At 47.2% G+C, this 17,018-nt stretch overlaps 6 protein-coding genes across 6 annotated transcripts; 2 read left to right on the top strand and 4 right to left on the bottom strand.

Moving 5' to 3' along the window:
* Positions 1-585: 585 nt before the first annotated feature.
* On the top strand, positions 586-1,425 carry PEX2_063610 (uncharacterized protein; the record flags this gene model as incomplete). Its single annotated transcript, XM_016743632.1, has 1 exon — positions 586-1,425. The coding sequence occupies one exon, from the start codon at positions 586-588 to the stop codon at positions 1,423-1,425; it is 840 nt and encodes a 279-aa protein (XP_016593874.1).
* A 1,404-nt stretch (positions 1,426-2,829) lies between these two features.
* On the top strand, positions 2,830-4,245 carry PEX2_063600 (uncharacterized protein; the record flags this gene model as incomplete). The annotated part of the gene is made up of 1 exon (XM_016743631.1): positions 2,830-4,245. The coding sequence occupies one exon, from the start codon at positions 2,830-2,832 to the stop codon at positions 4,243-4,245; it is 1,416 nt and encodes a 471-aa protein (XP_016593873.1).
* A 380-nt stretch (positions 4,246-4,625) lies between these two features.
* PEX2_063590 (peroxiredoxin family protein) lies at positions 4,626-5,359 on the bottom strand (the record flags this gene model as incomplete). Its single annotated transcript, XM_016743630.1, has 5 exons — positions 4,626-4,661; positions 4,724-4,870; positions 4,927-5,090; positions 5,150-5,262; positions 5,310-5,359. The coding sequence occupies 5 exons, from the start codon at positions 5,357-5,359 to the stop codon at positions 4,626-4,628; spliced, it is 510 nt and encodes a 169-aa protein (XP_016593872.1).
* A 1,006-nt stretch (positions 5,360-6,365) lies between these two features.
* PEX2_063580 (uncharacterized protein) lies at positions 6,366-7,560 on the bottom strand (the record flags this gene model as incomplete). Its single annotated transcript, XM_016743629.1, has 2 exons — positions 6,366-7,273; positions 7,326-7,560. The coding sequence occupies 2 exons, from the start codon at positions 7,558-7,560 to the stop codon at positions 6,366-6,368; spliced, it is 1,143 nt and encodes a 380-aa protein (XP_016593871.1).
* A 3,138-nt stretch (positions 7,561-10,698) lies between these two features.
* Positions 10,699-11,935, bottom strand: PEX2_063570 (sugar phosphate isomerase/epimerase family protein; the record flags this gene model as incomplete). The annotated part of the gene is made up of 2 exons (XM_016743628.1): positions 10,699-11,515; positions 11,589-11,935. The coding sequence occupies 2 exons, from the start codon at positions 11,933-11,935 to the stop codon at positions 10,699-10,701; spliced, it is 1,164 nt and encodes a 387-aa protein (XP_016593870.1).
* Positions 11,936-13,179: 1,244 nt separating this feature from the next.
* On the bottom strand, positions 13,180-16,962 carry PEX2_063560 (Short-chain dehydrogenase/reductase SDR; the record flags this gene model as incomplete). The annotated part of the gene is made up of 10 exons (XM_016743627.1): positions 13,180-14,674; positions 14,728-15,557; positions 15,880-16,042; positions 16,089-16,171; positions 16,225-16,288; positions 16,336-16,412; positions 16,465-16,521; positions 16,571-16,590; positions 16,657-16,881; positions 16,932-16,962. The coding sequence occupies 10 exons, from the start codon at positions 16,960-16,962 to the stop codon at positions 13,180-13,182; spliced, it is 3,045 nt and encodes a 1,014-aa protein (XP_016593869.1).
* Between the last annotated feature and the right edge of the window lie 56 nt (positions 16,963-17,018).

Raw genomic sequence — 17,018 nt, 5'->3', positions numbered from 1 at the left:
TAATAAGTCACCCTTTGGAGTCAAATACGACATCTGATATATTATTGCAAAGTTTCCACAAGATGGGGCTCCTAAGGTTGCATCGTCCCCGCAAAATACTTTCACATCATGCTTCCAGGTAAATATATCAGGTGCACCTGGGAAGGCTTGAGTGAATCTGAATCCCCGCCACAAAGGGCTTTTTTGACATTTTGTCTTAATAGACATGGCTAGGTCATCAAGAGAAATAGTGGATGGCCTCTTTCCCCGCTTACGAGCGCAACATCGAACACCTTAGGGGTCCCCAATAAAAGCCAAATACTCGACAACCACATATGCAAGAAAACACTGACTTGGAGATACCGGTCAGGGAACATCGTAGGAAGACAGACTTCTTCTGCTTCTCTGCCTAGCTCCGTCCCTGATATGTAGATAATATAAATCTCACGTTTAGTGAAATAACACAGATTTAAGTAAGTCATCCCCTAGAAATGATATCGGGAAGTCTGACGCCTGTGGCGTTGGGGGTCAAAATGTGGGGGGCTCCATCCCGCGAATTCTCATTTTCTTCAATTTCCCCCTTGTTCTCCCCGCAAATTTTACATAATGGGCACAGCAACTGATGCGCCGTCTTCTATTTCAAACCCGAGTGATGCACTCGATGGCTTACCGCCACCTTACACAGAGCATGACCCGCAGACAGCGGCTCACGCCCCCCAATATGACACACCATCCTATACTGAATCTACCAGTACATCTGCAACGACCAAATTTCCACCCGCGATAAACGGATACTTTCAATGGAAACTTACAACCACATTTCACCTTGGGCCGACCGCAGATGAAAAGCTGTATGCGGTGTCAACTCCCGCGACTGTTTTCAATAACAAACCCACGATCGTGTTATACGATGGTCCAACTAATACACACCCGGTAATGGCAACGGCTCATGGTGACAAGTGGGGGAGGAGCAGACCCATCACAATCACACTCCCACCTCGTCCAGGATCTCAATATGAAGAGGCCGTTGTGGAACAGGTCGTTCCCGGTGGATCACTGAAGTCACCTAACCACACGTTCGAAATATCCGTGGGTCCAAAAGGAACAACACGCGAAAGATTCGAATGGCGTCAGAGCCATGGCAAGGAAATAAAAGAGCTTGCTGGTTTCTCCTATGGGTGGAAATTGGTCCGATTGGCAGGACCTGTGAGCAATGTAGGTGGGAGCAGAAAAGAGCGCGATCGGGGGTACACAAGCGATGGTTTGGAGATCGTCGCTCTCATCGCACACAACGCTTCTTGGAGCATGACCAAGGGCTTTCGATTCACCTTCATGGGCGCTGGGTTGACTGGTACCATGGGAGAAAATTGGGAGATTGTTGTGGTGATTTCTGCTGTCCAATTGTGGTTCATAGATGTACAAGATGCTGCTGCAAGTGCTAGCTAGCACACGTTAAATTGATCACAAAGCCTGCTCTGTTTTATTCTAAGCTTATAATTTCTATACAAATCTCGACGTTATCTCGACTATACGAGGCACACCTATCTCTCTCACTCCATTCATTGTACCAAGGTAATGACTATATTCCATCCTAGAGGGATGAACACATCGCTTGTGCTGTGTTGGCACGATGGATTTCTACTCATCATTATAAGTTCTCTGGGTTGGATGTTTTACGCATGCATGTAGTAATTCCTTTGGGGTGCAGGGATCAAGTTTGGCCTACGTTTATCGCTGAAACCATTTACTGGCGCGACTTTGACAATGTGGTAAGAGTCAGCAGTTTTTCCACTAGAAATCCTAGATGGGCTCATCGTACATCATTCGAAGCTACGTGTCTAGGTCGGATGGTCATTGACGAATTCGGCGGCATTCGCGGGAGCGGATATTAACGTTGAAATCCCCGAAGATGGCGGTCCGTTGATCAACAAAGCTAGCGAGGTACGCTAGATATCATGTGTTGATAGTAATTGCGTGCGAAATTTGTCCCTAAAATGATCTAGTCCGAGAGACCCTGGGACTTTGGACAATTTGGACAGGTCTTGCTCTGTAGATACGCCCAAGTACAATATTTTCCCATGTCTCAGGTCGATCTCCAGCTTTCTCGCTCCACCATCACCTCCCGCGCATCCACTCGGGCTGATCCACCTTTGCCATTATCGGATTTTGTATTCTCATGCTACTTAATATATATTTAATATCTTCATTGTGGCTGTTCTCCGTGACCTTCTAGTACTTTAGAGCGATGTGAAGGAGAACTGTCTAGACTAGATAACGCCTAACCCCACGACTCTCGGACACCATATTATGTATGTTGTACGGAGTATCGTCACAACAACTGCACATCCACGCACCTAAGTGGCTCTTCAACTGTCAATCTCTGCCCCTCAGACCTAAACACCCCCACTCATCCAGGTGAAATCCGGGTAATTCCGCAGAGAGATCGATATAATCATGTCATTTATATCCGATTCTGAATAGGGTGGAAATTAGAATCCGAGAAAGCGGCAAACCTTCACACAAACGCAATTATCTCGGCCTTAAGTGTAGATTTTTTTCTTCGAAAGTGGAAACGAGCAATTTGCAGCCTCTTAGAGTGGCGGGATATAGATCCACCGGGTCATGGCGCTCTAACATTGGCCACATCGGATCAAAGTTTGATCTTCCAGAACTCCCGCGGTGGCCAAATTCGCGATAATAGAATTTGATCTTAAATACGGAGTACTCCATACTTGTTCATTGCTTTAATCTGCAATTGATTTTGTGGTTCTCTCATTCACCATCTCCCCCCGATTTGCATCCACACTTAGCATTGTTGGGCTTAATTTGTTGACGTTATCCGTATGTGCTATGATGGAGCTGGTGCTGCCCAATGACGTACTTCTCTTGATAGGAGAGCAGCTGGAACAGAAAGCAGACCGCTGGAACCTCATATTTGTCTCTCATCATTTTCACGATCTTTTTCTCTCGCTGGTATATCGAAAGGTTTCTATCTACAATTGGCAAGATGCCAATTCCTTTTTGCATGCCATACTGGAACGACCTGCGCTGGCGCGGGCCGTTCGGGAGCTAGACCTAACAGACTGGCATGCCAAAAGCGTATCGGATGACGACTGCAACCAAATTCAGACCTCGGCAGCTTTGAGGGCATGGCTGGAAGCTGTATCGTGCTCAACGCTTGAAAGTGACCAATGGGCCCAACGCCTCGGACAAGGCCTCGCTGACGCCTGGGTTGCGCTCATCCTCCCATTGTTAAGTCAGCTGAGGAAGCTTTCACTGGCCTATACGACAAATTCTCCATATTTGGAGCGGATCGTGCAAAGGGCTGTTGATTGCAAACACCCATTTTCCGTCCAACCAGCCTTCCGGCACTTGCACGAGGTCTCGCTGCATCATCGGGAAGATCTCGATCATAGCGAGCACCCGGACGATGCGAGAGCTGAGACTCAGCTATCATCAACACTCCTCTTGCCATTTTTCCAACTGCCGTCTCTTCGCGCAATCACAGCCAACTCTGTAGTGGATCCTACTTCCATCACTCCGCCCTCAGAGGAATTGACTGATGATGACAAGCCACGTCTTGGCTTCTCCTCGATCACCAACATTGATTTGCGCGCAAGTAGTGGGAATCATGGCATGGAGATGTTGGTTAGTTCATGCGCCGATCTAAAGTCATTTAAATATCAGCATTCAGACTCGCATGTCCTTTCGCATGGCTACCAACCATCCGCCTTCCATCGCTCTCTTACCCACAGCAAAAAGAGCCTGAAAACCCTATGGCTGGACCACTATGGTAGTCACTACCCTTTCACTGCTGCCGGGTTGAATCAATCCCACGACGAGTGGTTCGGCTCACTTGTTGATTTCACTGCCTTGGAAGAAGTGCGTGTGAGACTGCCAAATCTTCTGGATATTCGATACCAGAACGAACCAACCACGCCTCTCATGGAATGTCTCCCATCATCCATTGAGACTCTTTACATTGAAGGGTGTGAAGAGCGATATCTGGGAATGTTGGTTTCCCAATTACAGGCCGTGATCAAAAATCGCCAGACTCGCTTTCCTAAACTTAAGCGTGTCGATGTCGAGGGCGCATTCCAAAATGTCCCGTCGGATGACGATGGTCAGGGTGCCAGCTCCAGGCCGAATGCACTTGAAGCTGTGATCAAGGACAAAATATATCAGGCTGCTGAGCCTTTGCATATAGACTGTGTCAATGCTGGGTTGGAGTTGCATCTTCACGACCGTGCTCTATCGCATATATGATCCCCCTCCCCCATTCGTTAGCAACCTTCGGGCTTGCATTTCCCAGCATTTGATTTGACGATACCACATGAAAGCTTTGCATTATATAGATCTCCCTTTTATTCTTCACAATTATTTCGGCGCAAGACTTGGAATTGCTTAGATCATTGAATAAGACCTTCGACTCTTCATTCTCAATTCAAGTTCTGGATTTTTATTATGCCAAAGGGCTTCAATCATTCTGTAGGAAATACACTAATCCACACAGTGGATATGTAGTGATCGAAGTTATCCCTTGTATACATCCGTAAGAAGATCCACATTTCATAAAGAAACATGCTTCTAAATGGCAATTGGAATTGAATTTGGAATGATGAGAGGGTATTCTATAGGTTGTATATTTAAAGGGAAGCAAGAACGGCGTCGGCGCCAGATTTCTGAAGACAAATTGACCTGTTAGCCACCAGAAGGACCGGAAACGAATAATAGAATTCCATACCTTGACAACACCCCTTTCGGTCTCGATTTGAGCATAGCTCACCTTGCCATGATCGATAACGATTGCATACCGACCTGTACGGCCCGACGCCTCATCGGCCCAGCCAATGCTCTTAGAAAACTTGGCATCGGGATCCGAAAGGAAAAGCTGATCACCGACATCAATACTAGTCGCAGAAACGTGCAAAGTAGGGGTATGCTCACGATATCATCCCCGCGAACGGAGTTCGCCTTGCCCCAGGCACTCATCACGAACGGATCGTTGAAAGCAACGACCGCGACAATGTCAACTCCCTTCTCGCGGAGCTTGGGCAGGTTCTGAATATATCCTGGCACATGGCTCACGGAACAGGTAGGGGTGAAGGCACCTTGGTACACACGCAGGTTAGCATTCTGCCTCTAGAGGGTAATGTCAAGATTAACTTACCGGGAACTGAGAACAGGACGACCTTCTTGTTCGCCCACTCCTCCGAGGCATTGTAGTTGATGGGGATGCCACAGGAGGTAATTTCACCACTCTCCTCGTTCCATGGAATGTAGCTAGAGAGATCAGCGTCATTCATTGCGGGGGTTGGGGGTTTACCCACTTGAAGATAACGTCGCTAGGGAACGAGTCACCGGACTTGAGGGTAGTCATATTGTGATGGATATGGATATTGTAGAAGAGAGATACGAAAGAGAAGTTGAGATTTGGGAAATGGCGGGGTGAAGACCCTCGGGGTATTTTGATGTCTCGACGTCAAGCTGATTAATATGAGGTGATTGCACGGGCGGGGCTTGCCGACCTCGGCATCTGGGTAACCTCTCCCTCTCCCCTCCCTGTCTTGCTTTTCCTTAGTCTAGGCTTGTTGAACTAATACCTTGCGTCTATAAAAAAACATATTTTCAATATAGTAACGATTCATGGTGGGTTATGACTGGGAAAGTCAAGCTCCGAGACTCCCAGATAGGCACCAGATGAACCCGTGCGGGGACCCCGCGGACGACAGACACCTAGCTCCAGCTTAGAATGGCAAATTATGGTGATAATTCTTCGAAAATTCAACACGCAAGATGGGAGTTTCACCCCCGGATACATATATTCCTGACTTCACATCCGGCTTACCCCTTGGACAACCCGGATCCGGTCAATTCGCACACTCCCCGGCAACCTAGGAACGCGTCAAGCGGGGATCAAGGTTGGTGCATACTGCATTATCTACCAGATTACAATTGAGGTTCTCTATCATGATGAGACTTACGGAATTCATCGAATTGGTTGGATGTTGACCACAGAGGGAGCAAAGAGAGGTCTATCAAAACACAGGCTAGCCAAATTTAAATACCAAAAAAAAAACCGAAATCAAATAAAAGAGTTAATTCAAGATACTATTATACAAGTCAAAAGGAATGTCGACACTCTGTGTGTGCGTCTTAGTTACAATATCAACTAGATATGGCAATGTCCTCAATCAACCACATCCGGGAGTCAGTCTTTTAAGATTGCTTCCCTTTGGATGCTGTTGAGGTTGGACCATATGAACCAAAAAAAGGATCAGAAAAATGAGTTTCAACGTTAGGCGTCAAATGAAAAAATGGCATGATCAAGAACCCGGAACTCTCACGTCCAAGGTGGTAGACTGCCAATTTTCGGAAGTGCTAATTTAGCAGGTGGTGATGTAGAGGCCGAGACTGCATAGATTGTTAGCTGGTATCCAGACAGAGAAATAGGAGAAAGCAACATACGGAGAGGGGTTGTAGTCCTCGAAGAAGTTAAGGTCGGTGCTGCCAGAGTTTTTCATCTCGTAGGCCACCGTCTCGCCGGCGGGACAAGAGAAGGTGGAGATAACGTACGAGTTACCGGGGGAAACAGTGATCTCGCCGAGGTCCTGGGCCACGGAAGGTAGGTTGTTAAAGGTGGTGGACTTATCGACAGCGGAAGAGAGCTTGGCGAAGTCAATCTTGCCGTCACCGCTGAAGCTATAGGACGAGGTCTCGAGGTCCTGGAGCTCAGGGAAGAGGAAGACGAGGCTACAAGTCTTGCCCGAGTCGGATGAGGGAATATCGAAGTTGAAAGCGCTCGAGATGGTGGAGCTCACGGTACCATTGTAGGAAGTACCAGCTGCAGTGTCGGGCGAGGAGGAGTCAACGGGGACAATCAGGTGAGGGAACTCGTAGCTGCCGGTAGTGAGAGTGGTGGGGCACGAGCTGCTGGAGGACTCAGTGGCTGAAGGAGTAGCAGAGGCAGAGCTGGCGGGAGAACTGGCGGGAGAAGATGGGGTTTGCTGAGAGCTGGAGGATTCGGAGGAAGAGGGAACAGCGCTAGTAGATGATGACGAGCCGCCGGAGCCAGAGCCTGAGCTTGAACAGGAGTCGGCAGTCAACTCCACGTTCACACAACCGGTGACATCGGACTTGGCGGGAGAGGTGTAGACGTTCAGACCACCGTTTTGGCCCGTGGCACAGGCAACGAAGTCCTTGCTGCCGTTGTACTCGAGCTCGCCCTGAGAGCTAAGAGAGAAACCGGGTGTGGGAGAAGCACCCTCGTCACACTGGAACTGAGTAGTGGGGGCTATTATACAGTTAGACGTGCCTTGCATATGATATTTGACATGGTCACTCACGGGTGAGAATACAGCCACGGCCCTCGGAGTCAGTGATAGCACCCTTAGAATCGATACAGTATTGAGCAGCTGACAGGCTGTTGTCGCCAATACGGTTCTGGCCATCGCTTAGCTGGCCAAGCTGGCCGGAGGCACCACCGGAAGAGGTGAGGTGGAAGCAGCAGCTATCACTGCGGCCAACGAGAGCATTGGTGCCAGCAGCAAAGGCAGCAATGGTGATGAAGTTCTTCATCATGATTATTGTTCAGCGGGTATGAAGGGGTGGTCAGTTAGCGAATGAAAAAGACTGATTTGAAAAGTCCTTCGAGCTTGATATTTATCAGTCGAATTGCGATAGAGATGAATCTGATGAATTGAGGTTGGGAGAGGCCAATATTTATAACACACGGGGGATTAGAACTCTATCATTACGAACGAATCAAGGGAATGCATGCTCCAGCAGGCACCGGGGAAATTCCGTCAACCAAAAACATAAGCAAAAATAGAAACAGCGTGGTGCCAGGCATCATGCGTGGAGGAGACACGGTGGACCAATGCCCTGGTCTCGGAGAGTTGAGCATTGCAGGTCCGAACCAGGCACATACAAAGTAGTTGACATCATCTGGAGCAGAGATCTATTTCCTTGGATTGTGGAGTAAAAGACCACGCTTGATTCCCCACTTACAAACCAGATTCAAACACTGACAATGATCACTGGCTGAGAATGAGAGGGATGTGGACCCTTGGCCTCTTTTAGTCTGCTATCCACGGTACAGATAGCCCGATTGAAGGTGGCAACACACATTTTCCATATATCGTCCGCTGGTTTCGTTCTCTGAGAGGCTCAGGTCGTTCTGCCTTCGGATAGAACGGATGAAGTTATACTTCTTCCATAAAATTCCACGGGACTGCTTAACTCTGATTGGATACCATTACCAGGTGGGTGGGACTGTACGAAATGAGGTAGCTAGGTATTATCCCCCAGCTTTTGGATAAAAATAGCTAAGCGTAAACACGGATATGCTTGGTATACTGCAAGGTTGCCGTCATCCAACCAAGCGAAAAGGAAATCGATACATGAAGGGCTAGAAGAGCTAGACCATTATGTCAGTAACAATGACCAATCTCTGAAGAGTCCCTGTGTCTGATAGAATTAGTGTAATAGCTGCTATAGTGGACTCTGTGACATAGCAACGGTGGACCTAAGCCTTATGGACTAATTTAATTAAATATGGCAAGTGAATGACCTCATGGGAAGACAGAAAACAAACAAACAAGATTGAAAGCTTTTACCAAGTGGACGTCTTAACCAACAATGATCTCCGGCTTTTTTTGTTTCGCTCGACCATGGAATAGTCACATAACTTTACAAGCCTTTTTGAATAATTAACCACGTCATGACTGTACGATATCTGAGGTGTTTCTTGTTTATTTTTATGTGGGCAATAGTTTACCTGGCATTAGATCTATTCCTGATGCCAACGTTCAATAGGGTACCGATCAACCCAAATCTGCGCCCCAGTCCGTGCTTCTAGAACCGAACCTCAATAATTTTAGAAAGGAAATTCAAGTGTACAATGCAGGGCAAGGTGGTTCATATAGTACGGCAAAGGACTTTGGACAATCTTGCCGCAAGGGTCAAAGTTGCTATGTGCCCAGGAACCAGGCAACATCTCTCTCGACCGACCACAAACATCCCCACTAGCTAGTTTAGAAAGTGACACCAATTGGATATTTCAGAGATAGTTTTTGGTGAGCGTTTTAGGTCACTACTCTTACAAACCCCAGTATTATATTACCTGGTATATAATATGGGTTCCTTACTGATTGAATTGATCATCCGTGGACGTTAGTCCCTTCAAGTTAAGCCCGCTGTGTCGATCGCATTATGGATGTGACTGGTTAGCCTAACTAGGAAGTGGAGCTTGATATAATAACGGCTATGATAGTAGAGATGACATATACCTTTACATAAAATGAATCTACATGTGCGTCATATCAAGTAATATGCATTCTAATTTCTAATATTTTGTACCAAGATAAATAATAATATGTACAACAGTTGAAAGTAGTAGCATGTAGATAGAAAGGGAGAGTCCAATTTGGCGAAGAAGCTAACCTAGTCTACTATGTATTGTTTAGATCGATGGGCAAAGATGCCCAAATGCTTGTTCAGTTAGGCTGTGGTCCGAACTCTTATTCAACGCCCGCCTGCCAAAGGTCGTATAGAATAGGCAGGGTCGGGTCTATTCGGAGATATCTTTGTTTCCACTAACTAGCCAGGAATATGCCGCTCGTTGCTATAGAACCTTATAACCCCCAACAAGTCTATATTGTCCTAACTAAGGGATCGTTGGTTGATTTCCACCGGCGGCTAATACCCGCCTCTGACAACCATTCTGCATCCATTTCACACGTCGGCGAAGGATTAATCAGTGACGTCACATTAAATTAAATTATGAATACGTTCTATGGCTACATAATTTATGTACATAATTCCATAGACCCAGTAGACCTCCGCAAAGCCCATAAGGCCCCCAGTATAGCCCATTTAGGATTTATGTGTGGTAGTCCCTTTGCTTGTTCATTGCTATTGCATTCAATACGAGTATCATCCGGTACTGGCACTGTGAGAGGTTTGCCTTCTGAGCGGCGGATATCTGTAATAGACTCCGGTGGTGGACAAGAAAAGCTGATTGCTGCGAGGAATATTGTACAGTTCTTTTGGATTGCTTGACAGCCCGTGTGCAAAATGTCCGCCCATCGCACACTATCTCATCTCAACATGGTAATAGATGGTTGCGAACGCAGTACCTGCAAAGACAAATGTGAAATGCATGGAGTGAGCATCGAACTCCTTTTCAACGGCCGATTTCGCGGGTGGTAGGTTGACTTGTGTTGTGGGTATTATTCTAGCATTTTTGCTCGGGTCAGTACAGGAAAAGGGCAGATGGTAGAAGCGAACATGGTCGATGGTGACTGTCCTTACTGTAGGGTGTATGGATGCAAGGATAGCGGTCAGTATATGGCCGTCGTATCCTTGGAACCCAAGTCTTCCGACGCACTCGGTCAAGGGATTGGCCTAGGGGGAATCGTGAAAACAGATCTTTGTTGCTCGCGATGCACATCGTTGTCGACGAGACCTTCCGTACCCAGATGCGTAAAGAATGAGAGGTCATATTCGATAGAACTAATGCCAACTATACGCTAGTTTGAACTAAACGCTCATTTCATACATGACAGCCGGTGATGATGCTCGGTGAACTGGGCAAAGTGCTCGGTTTGATGACTATGCAATAATCGGCAATCAAAAACTAACAAGACACGAGTACTAAACTAAAAGGGACATGATAATTCATCTTGCGAGGGCTAAAATCTGGTGTATCTGTTCGCTTTATAGCTTATGTTTGTGTTCATCTGACTGTAGCCGTCGTACGACTTGTTCAATAGCACTCATACGTTCATCATAACATTTCCAAAAGGCCGGAAGGGACTTCGCTGTTTCGTACAAGAGGCTAAGACCCTTGATTCCTCTGGAAGCATGCTCTGCCGGAACAGTCTCTCCTGGTTGATTCAGTGATGCACTGAACACCTCGAGCGAGATTGGGCCTCGGTACCCAGTGGCAAGCACAGCAGCCGCAACTAGCTCAACTGGCATATACGCACCTCTGGACTGCTCAAGCGGATATAACCGATGACTTCGTGACCATGGGAGCAGTGATGGTGTTTCCGGGTCGGTCGGAGGGAGGAAAGTCGTTGTATTCATCAACTCCGCATCGCCACATTGGAAGAAAAATATCCGATCACCCGGTACCGTGGAGACTAATGACGCGAGTGACCCAGTAAGAACATCCAGAGATTCCTCCAAGGTAGGATAGATCCGCCCGTGACCAGCAACATTGTACGGATCAGCAAACTCGACAGCGAGGATATTGAAGGCATCCACGATCAGTCCAACGTTAGGGCGGTTGGCAAATCGCACAACTTCCCATGAGGCTGACCATGTATTTCGAGTTGCCCAAGATAGGCCCTCGTACCCAATTTTCAACATGCGCCCACCATCAGCCTTTGCATATGCAGCCGCCATGTCGCCCAGTTCCGCGAGGTCCTTCGCGACCGTCTTGAGATCAGAGGTCACCCCTTCATCAGTACGAATATTCGCACACATAAAGACAAGATCTGTGTCAAAGGCACGCATGAAAGGAAATCGTCTATGGTGGTAAGTTAGTACGACTTCATGACAGTATTACGACTATTTCATCATTCAGGTAAGGTATATCTCACTTAGCAACTAGATCGAATGTAGCCTGGCGTTCGACTGGATCTTTGATTCCCTCGATTTTCCGAAGAGGCTGGGTGCAAGCAATCCGCATTCCCAAGGACTTGACAACACGAGCCAATTTACGCGCAACCTGCAGATTCTCTGCGGTCGGTTCCCAAAGTTGGCTTCCTGGCAGTCCATGTTCCTCCAGATACGCAGCCCAACACTCATCAAACAAGTCGATCCATTGATATCCCGATTTTGCTGCAGCCTTCAGGCGTGGTTCCAAACGATGCTCTCTCCAGTTTCCGAGGGACAAGGTGGCGATACCCAGTGGATTGGCTTTAGATGGAGGCCAGGAGACTGCCATAATTCCAGATGTGGTAGGTTGTATGATTTTGTTGGGTTATTAGTTCCATTAATACAACAAAAGGATGATCGAATACCCGAGTTGTTGACGCCAGTTGACGCCACTTCACGCCACCTCCACAAACGGTGTATTTTTTAACACACCGAGTGGGGGGTAGTCGATCACCTGTATTAAGGCGCCCATCATCATTAAGAAGCTGATCAAAGGAATGATATATGGAAGTACACAAATGTGCCCAAACCCTCGATCACGATAAGATGCAAGTAAACGAATCTCAAGGTCGCACACACACAACCAATTTTCTAGTTCAAAGCCTTCAAGAAAAAAGCCAGTTTACCGCAGAATGTCTTACTTTCACAAGAAACTAGATACATGAAGCATCTAAAACTGAAACTGGGAGTCCATCCCTGGGCTTCAGAGCCGTAACAATAGCCTCACGGAGGGAGACTGCTGCTAATCTATCCTCAGCTGAGCAAAGAGGATCTTCCAAGCCACGGACTGCTCTAGCCAAATTTGCTGTTTTTTGTCGAAATAGAATCTCTTAGGTGACTAGAAGCGTGATGCATGCCATTAGAGTTCTCCACCCAAGCTCTTAGTTATATCTGTCTGCTGTCTGTGGATCGTACGTCCAAAGCGTGCTTTGGGGGATAACGATAGTCCCTTTTGTGCCCATAATGCGATAAATATCCACTGGAGCTTTTGCCTTTGGATATAAAGGATTGTTGCCTGTAGCAGACTCCCAAGCGTATGGGCACGCCACATTGTCATCACCAGGAAAGTCCCAACAACTCCATTGGAAGTTTGGACCATGATCGCTGCACCTTCCTCAACTATATCATCGATATGTTAGGTTTAGGTCGACCTCTCCGAGAGGATCTTGACTTTGTGAATAAGGTACCTCGCGGAGAGATTCGCAAATGTAACTTGTAGGTTGGTGATCCGAAACAGCCACCATGGCCCACAATTCGCCAGGATAGGAGAAATCTAGTATATAGAATGATACGCTTTTCTCTTCTCTTATTCTTTCCTTTCTGTTTGTAAAATCACTAAAAGTCCTATAAAGGAAGTCGCATACTAAAGTTTTGACCGGAGCCCTTCGAGCCGAAGTTCTCGAACTAGTTTATAAAGATAGCTGGACAATAAAGATTGTACGAAATCAATAGATGGGTAGTAGTAATTAAATTTAGAAACTTAGAATGCATAAACAATAGCTATGCTTTCTAAGTTCCCTTGTGTCAAATTTCTCAAAAGACACCCCCAAATCCAGGCCCGAACATCTCCCGGATAAAGTCTGCAAACCCCTCACCAGTCAGATCCCCCTGGGTAGACATCGAAGCTGTAGTCAAAAAAGGATCGTAATCTGAGATAAGAGTCTCGTACGGTTTTGAATGGGGAGACTGCTGTGGCATGAATCGTCTCACTCCATCATCAAACCCGGTGTTGGTGTACGTATCTGTTCTGGCCTGGCTAAGTTGATTTAAGTCTTTCAGTCCCGCTGCTCTGGCTCTCAGAATCATCATGAGGTGCTGTCCAAGCAACGCAGCAATTCCAAATCGATGCGATGGTGTTGTGCCTGCACGCTCTAACTGAATGGCAACTTGACTGAGTAAAGCAAGAAGTTCCACGTCGTTTCCGATGCGGGATCCATACAAGGCGGGGAACAACTTCAAAGCTAAAACGCCGGCGTAGGATATCATGGCCCAAGTGGGAGCTAACATGCAATATAATGGTTCCCCAATGTTATCCAAATCGCGCACGGCGAGCTCACAAGAATTGACTGCGGCCTCGAAGCAATCCGCTCGGATTGCATCCATATTTTGGTCGCCGCTTATGGAACCGTGAAGGGCAAATGACAAGGTCCAAAGTCTTCCATGGAGATAAACATAATGGAGGAAAATGCTAGATAGCTTCTCAGATGGCGATGTGATTAAATTGGGCATTGGATGTGATAGCCAAAGGTCACACCAGGGTCTCAGACTTGAATCAACCATTTCTCGTACCCAATGGGAATCACCATGGGTCAAATGAGCTTGATGTCTTAGTTCATTTTGTAGTGATGCTAGAATACGTCGCAGGGTGATGAACGCACATGTGTGCTTGTCTGTCGGGTCCGCCAGATGGTGGATCCACCAGCTGTCAACCCTTTGTGTCAAGTCTGTTTCTGGGAAAGTATGATTTCTACCACGGGCTGCACTATTCGCTCTTTCCCATAGTAGAATCCTTAGCCACGTTCTCTCGCGATTTCGCGCCATGCGTTGGTTTTCAGTCAGGTCTTTCGAAGGATACCCCAGTAATAAGCGCGACGAGTCATTTCCCGGAAGTGGTGTAGGGGTTGCATCTTGGGTTCTAGAATATGAAGCATTGATCGTGTTGAGGGGGGTCGAATCTTTGGCATGCGAATCTTGGTCTAACCCTAGTTCGGCTGCTACACCAAGGGCGTACATTGTGTAGAGCCATGAGCGCTCTTGCGCCAGTGTCTCTGCAGGAGTGGCTGATAGCAATGAGATGTAGTAGCCTTGAACGATTTCAACCGACTTATATCCACTAGTATGAACGTGCTTCGAGAGCTTTTCACCATGAAGGCGTAATCGCTTGGCGAGTGATGCTGAACCATGATCGAATTGTGCAGTTAAAGCCAGTATCCAAGTGAACAAAAGAGCCGATCGCGAACGCACAAAATCCGGGGTGTGAAACGTCGGGTCTAGGATTCCATTGACTGGATGCAAGCGGACGAAATATCTATAATCAATTAGTCCTTGTAAATTGAAAGTGCAGCCCGGGTTCCAGCTTACACTGGAAACAAATAACAGGCCTCGTCCATGGTAACCAGACCGAGGTCCACCGGGTCAACATCGGGGCCAACATCGCGTAGAGGCACCTGCAGAGACGATTTGAAATAGTTAGAGTAACGGTATGGGTGCTCAGAAGGGCCGACCAGAGTATCTATTCCTGCTTCTAGAGTATCCCTGCCTAGTTGTAAACCAAGTGACACGTAGCCTGGCCGATGAAGCAGTTGACGACCCAGTCTTGCTCCGATTGGCTGGCTGGCTGACGACTGCGTCGCAGAAGATGATTCATTGGTTTCTGGGGAAGGGTTGGCAGATTTTGAGTGCAGCTCCAAAGCCTGGGCGGCATCGGAGGCATCTGCCAGCAAGGCCAAAGGATTACTGATTGGTTCGCGATTGGATTGAGAGAGTTCGCCGCTGCCGAATACAGGAGAGACAAGGTTCGCCAACGGCTCATCATCTTGTGCAGTTGTCACAGTCGGGTTATAGCTCAGGACGCTAGAGCCTTCAGTTCCCAATTCTGGTAACGCGTGGGCGGAGTCGGTTGTCTCAGTTGGGTGGTTGGAGAATAAGAGCTCTAGAATTGGCTCTTCCCTTGCGACAAAATTATCCATTTCATCATTCTCGTCTGTATGAGACGTTTTCGCCTTCTTCAATTCCGACCGCATTTTCCGATAGGCCTTTTCAAATCCTTGATAGCGACCTGTCGCACCGCGCTTTCTTCCAAGTTTTCTCGGCTCTGGGATATTACACTCGCGGTTGGTGCGCTTACATCGTTGGCATGGTTCTGTCGAGTTATCGTCATGATGCTCCCTTTGTGGTCGGATGCATCTCATCTACAGGGGTTTGTCAGTAAGTATGTATTGCTTGTGGTTAGAGATTGGAGGCTATACCTTCATTTTCCGACATGCCTCACACGCGGCCGCGCTGGCGGGGCGAGTTTGACCAGAGGGATTATCATCCCCAGAATACGATGACATGGGGGCTTTAGAAATCAAATTAATAATAATAATAATAATAATATCGAAGTATTCAGTCGAAATATCCAAATTGATTCAAAGAGAGAGAGACAGTAGAGAAGTATCAAATATCCCCGGAATTTCAAAAACTGCGGGGGAATTTTCGGCTATGAGATTATACGCCTCGACCACCATCTACCTCTAATGTCGTTCCCGTTACAAAACTACTCTGCTCCGATCCCAAATACCATGCTGCATTGGCTATGTCCACTGGCTGGCATAGCCGTTTCATTGGCAACGATTCCTCCACTTGCCGGAGTCGCTGGTGGGAATCTTCGCCATTTCCAATGCTAGCTTGAAGCCTAGTTTGTGTTAGCAGTAGCCTAGGAAGATTTTGGATCAACATACATAGTAGTGTTTCCCACAGCAGGGGAAATACAGTTGAATCGAATCGCTGGGGCATACTCAAGGGCCATTGTCTTGGTTGCCACCTAGAGACATGTCACCATTTGGCACATCCAAAAGCTTCGTATATTTTACTTACTTCTACAGCTGCTTTGGAGGCGTTGTAAATGGCAAATCCCGGTCGAGGGCGTGTACATCCAGTGCTGCACCAGTCAGTAATCTCATACCAGAGTCTGGTTAGGTGACTTACCTCGTTATGTTGATAAAGATCCCATGTCCCTGTTGGATCATTACAGGCGCAAAGACTTGTGCACTGATAAAAACGGGCTATGTAAGTCATGTTAGTAATTACCCACGCACTGCAGCTAGGACATCTTACTTTCACATTAACGTTGAATGTCTTCTCATATTCAAGGAGACTCTTCGTGTGGATGGGCTAAATCACCGCGTTAGAAGGGCAATCGTGCTCTTGAAGGAAATCATACAGATGGATTATGGGTGATTCCTAGTTAGGCTATGTCAACAAATCAGAACGTAATATCGGCTCTTTAAATTCTTCGAATGTTCTCACCAGCATTGTTGACGACCACATCAACCCTGCCGTAGGTTGTCTGTGCCAAATCCAGGGCATTCTGCCATGTCTCTGGGCGAGTCACATCGCCAGGGAGAAAACTTATATTTGAATCGGCTCGTTGCTTGCTTTCACCTTTCGCTTGGTCCAGGTCTATAAGTATGACCTTACATCCCTCGCGGCTGAATCGGTCCACGATAGCAGCCCCGAAGCCGTCAGCGCCGCCTACAGTCCCAGTAAGATCGGAGCTGAAGGGATGGGCTGGATGTACGAACCTGTAACAATCACCACACGTGGAGTGTTCATTTTTGCACGAAGAGGCATAATGCAACTCGATTATTTCTTATACGCCTTTCCTTCCA

This window comes from Penicillium expansum, assembly GCF_000769745.1.
Source record: "Penicillium expansum strain MD-8 chromosome Unknown contig203, whole genome shotgun sequence".
Classification (NCBI taxonomy): Eukaryota; Fungi; Ascomycota; class Eurotiomycetes; order Eurotiales; family Aspergillaceae; genus Penicillium; species Penicillium expansum.
The sequence above is the reverse complement of the archived record's forward strand: the minus strand, read 5'-3'. Positions and strand labels throughout refer to the sequence as shown.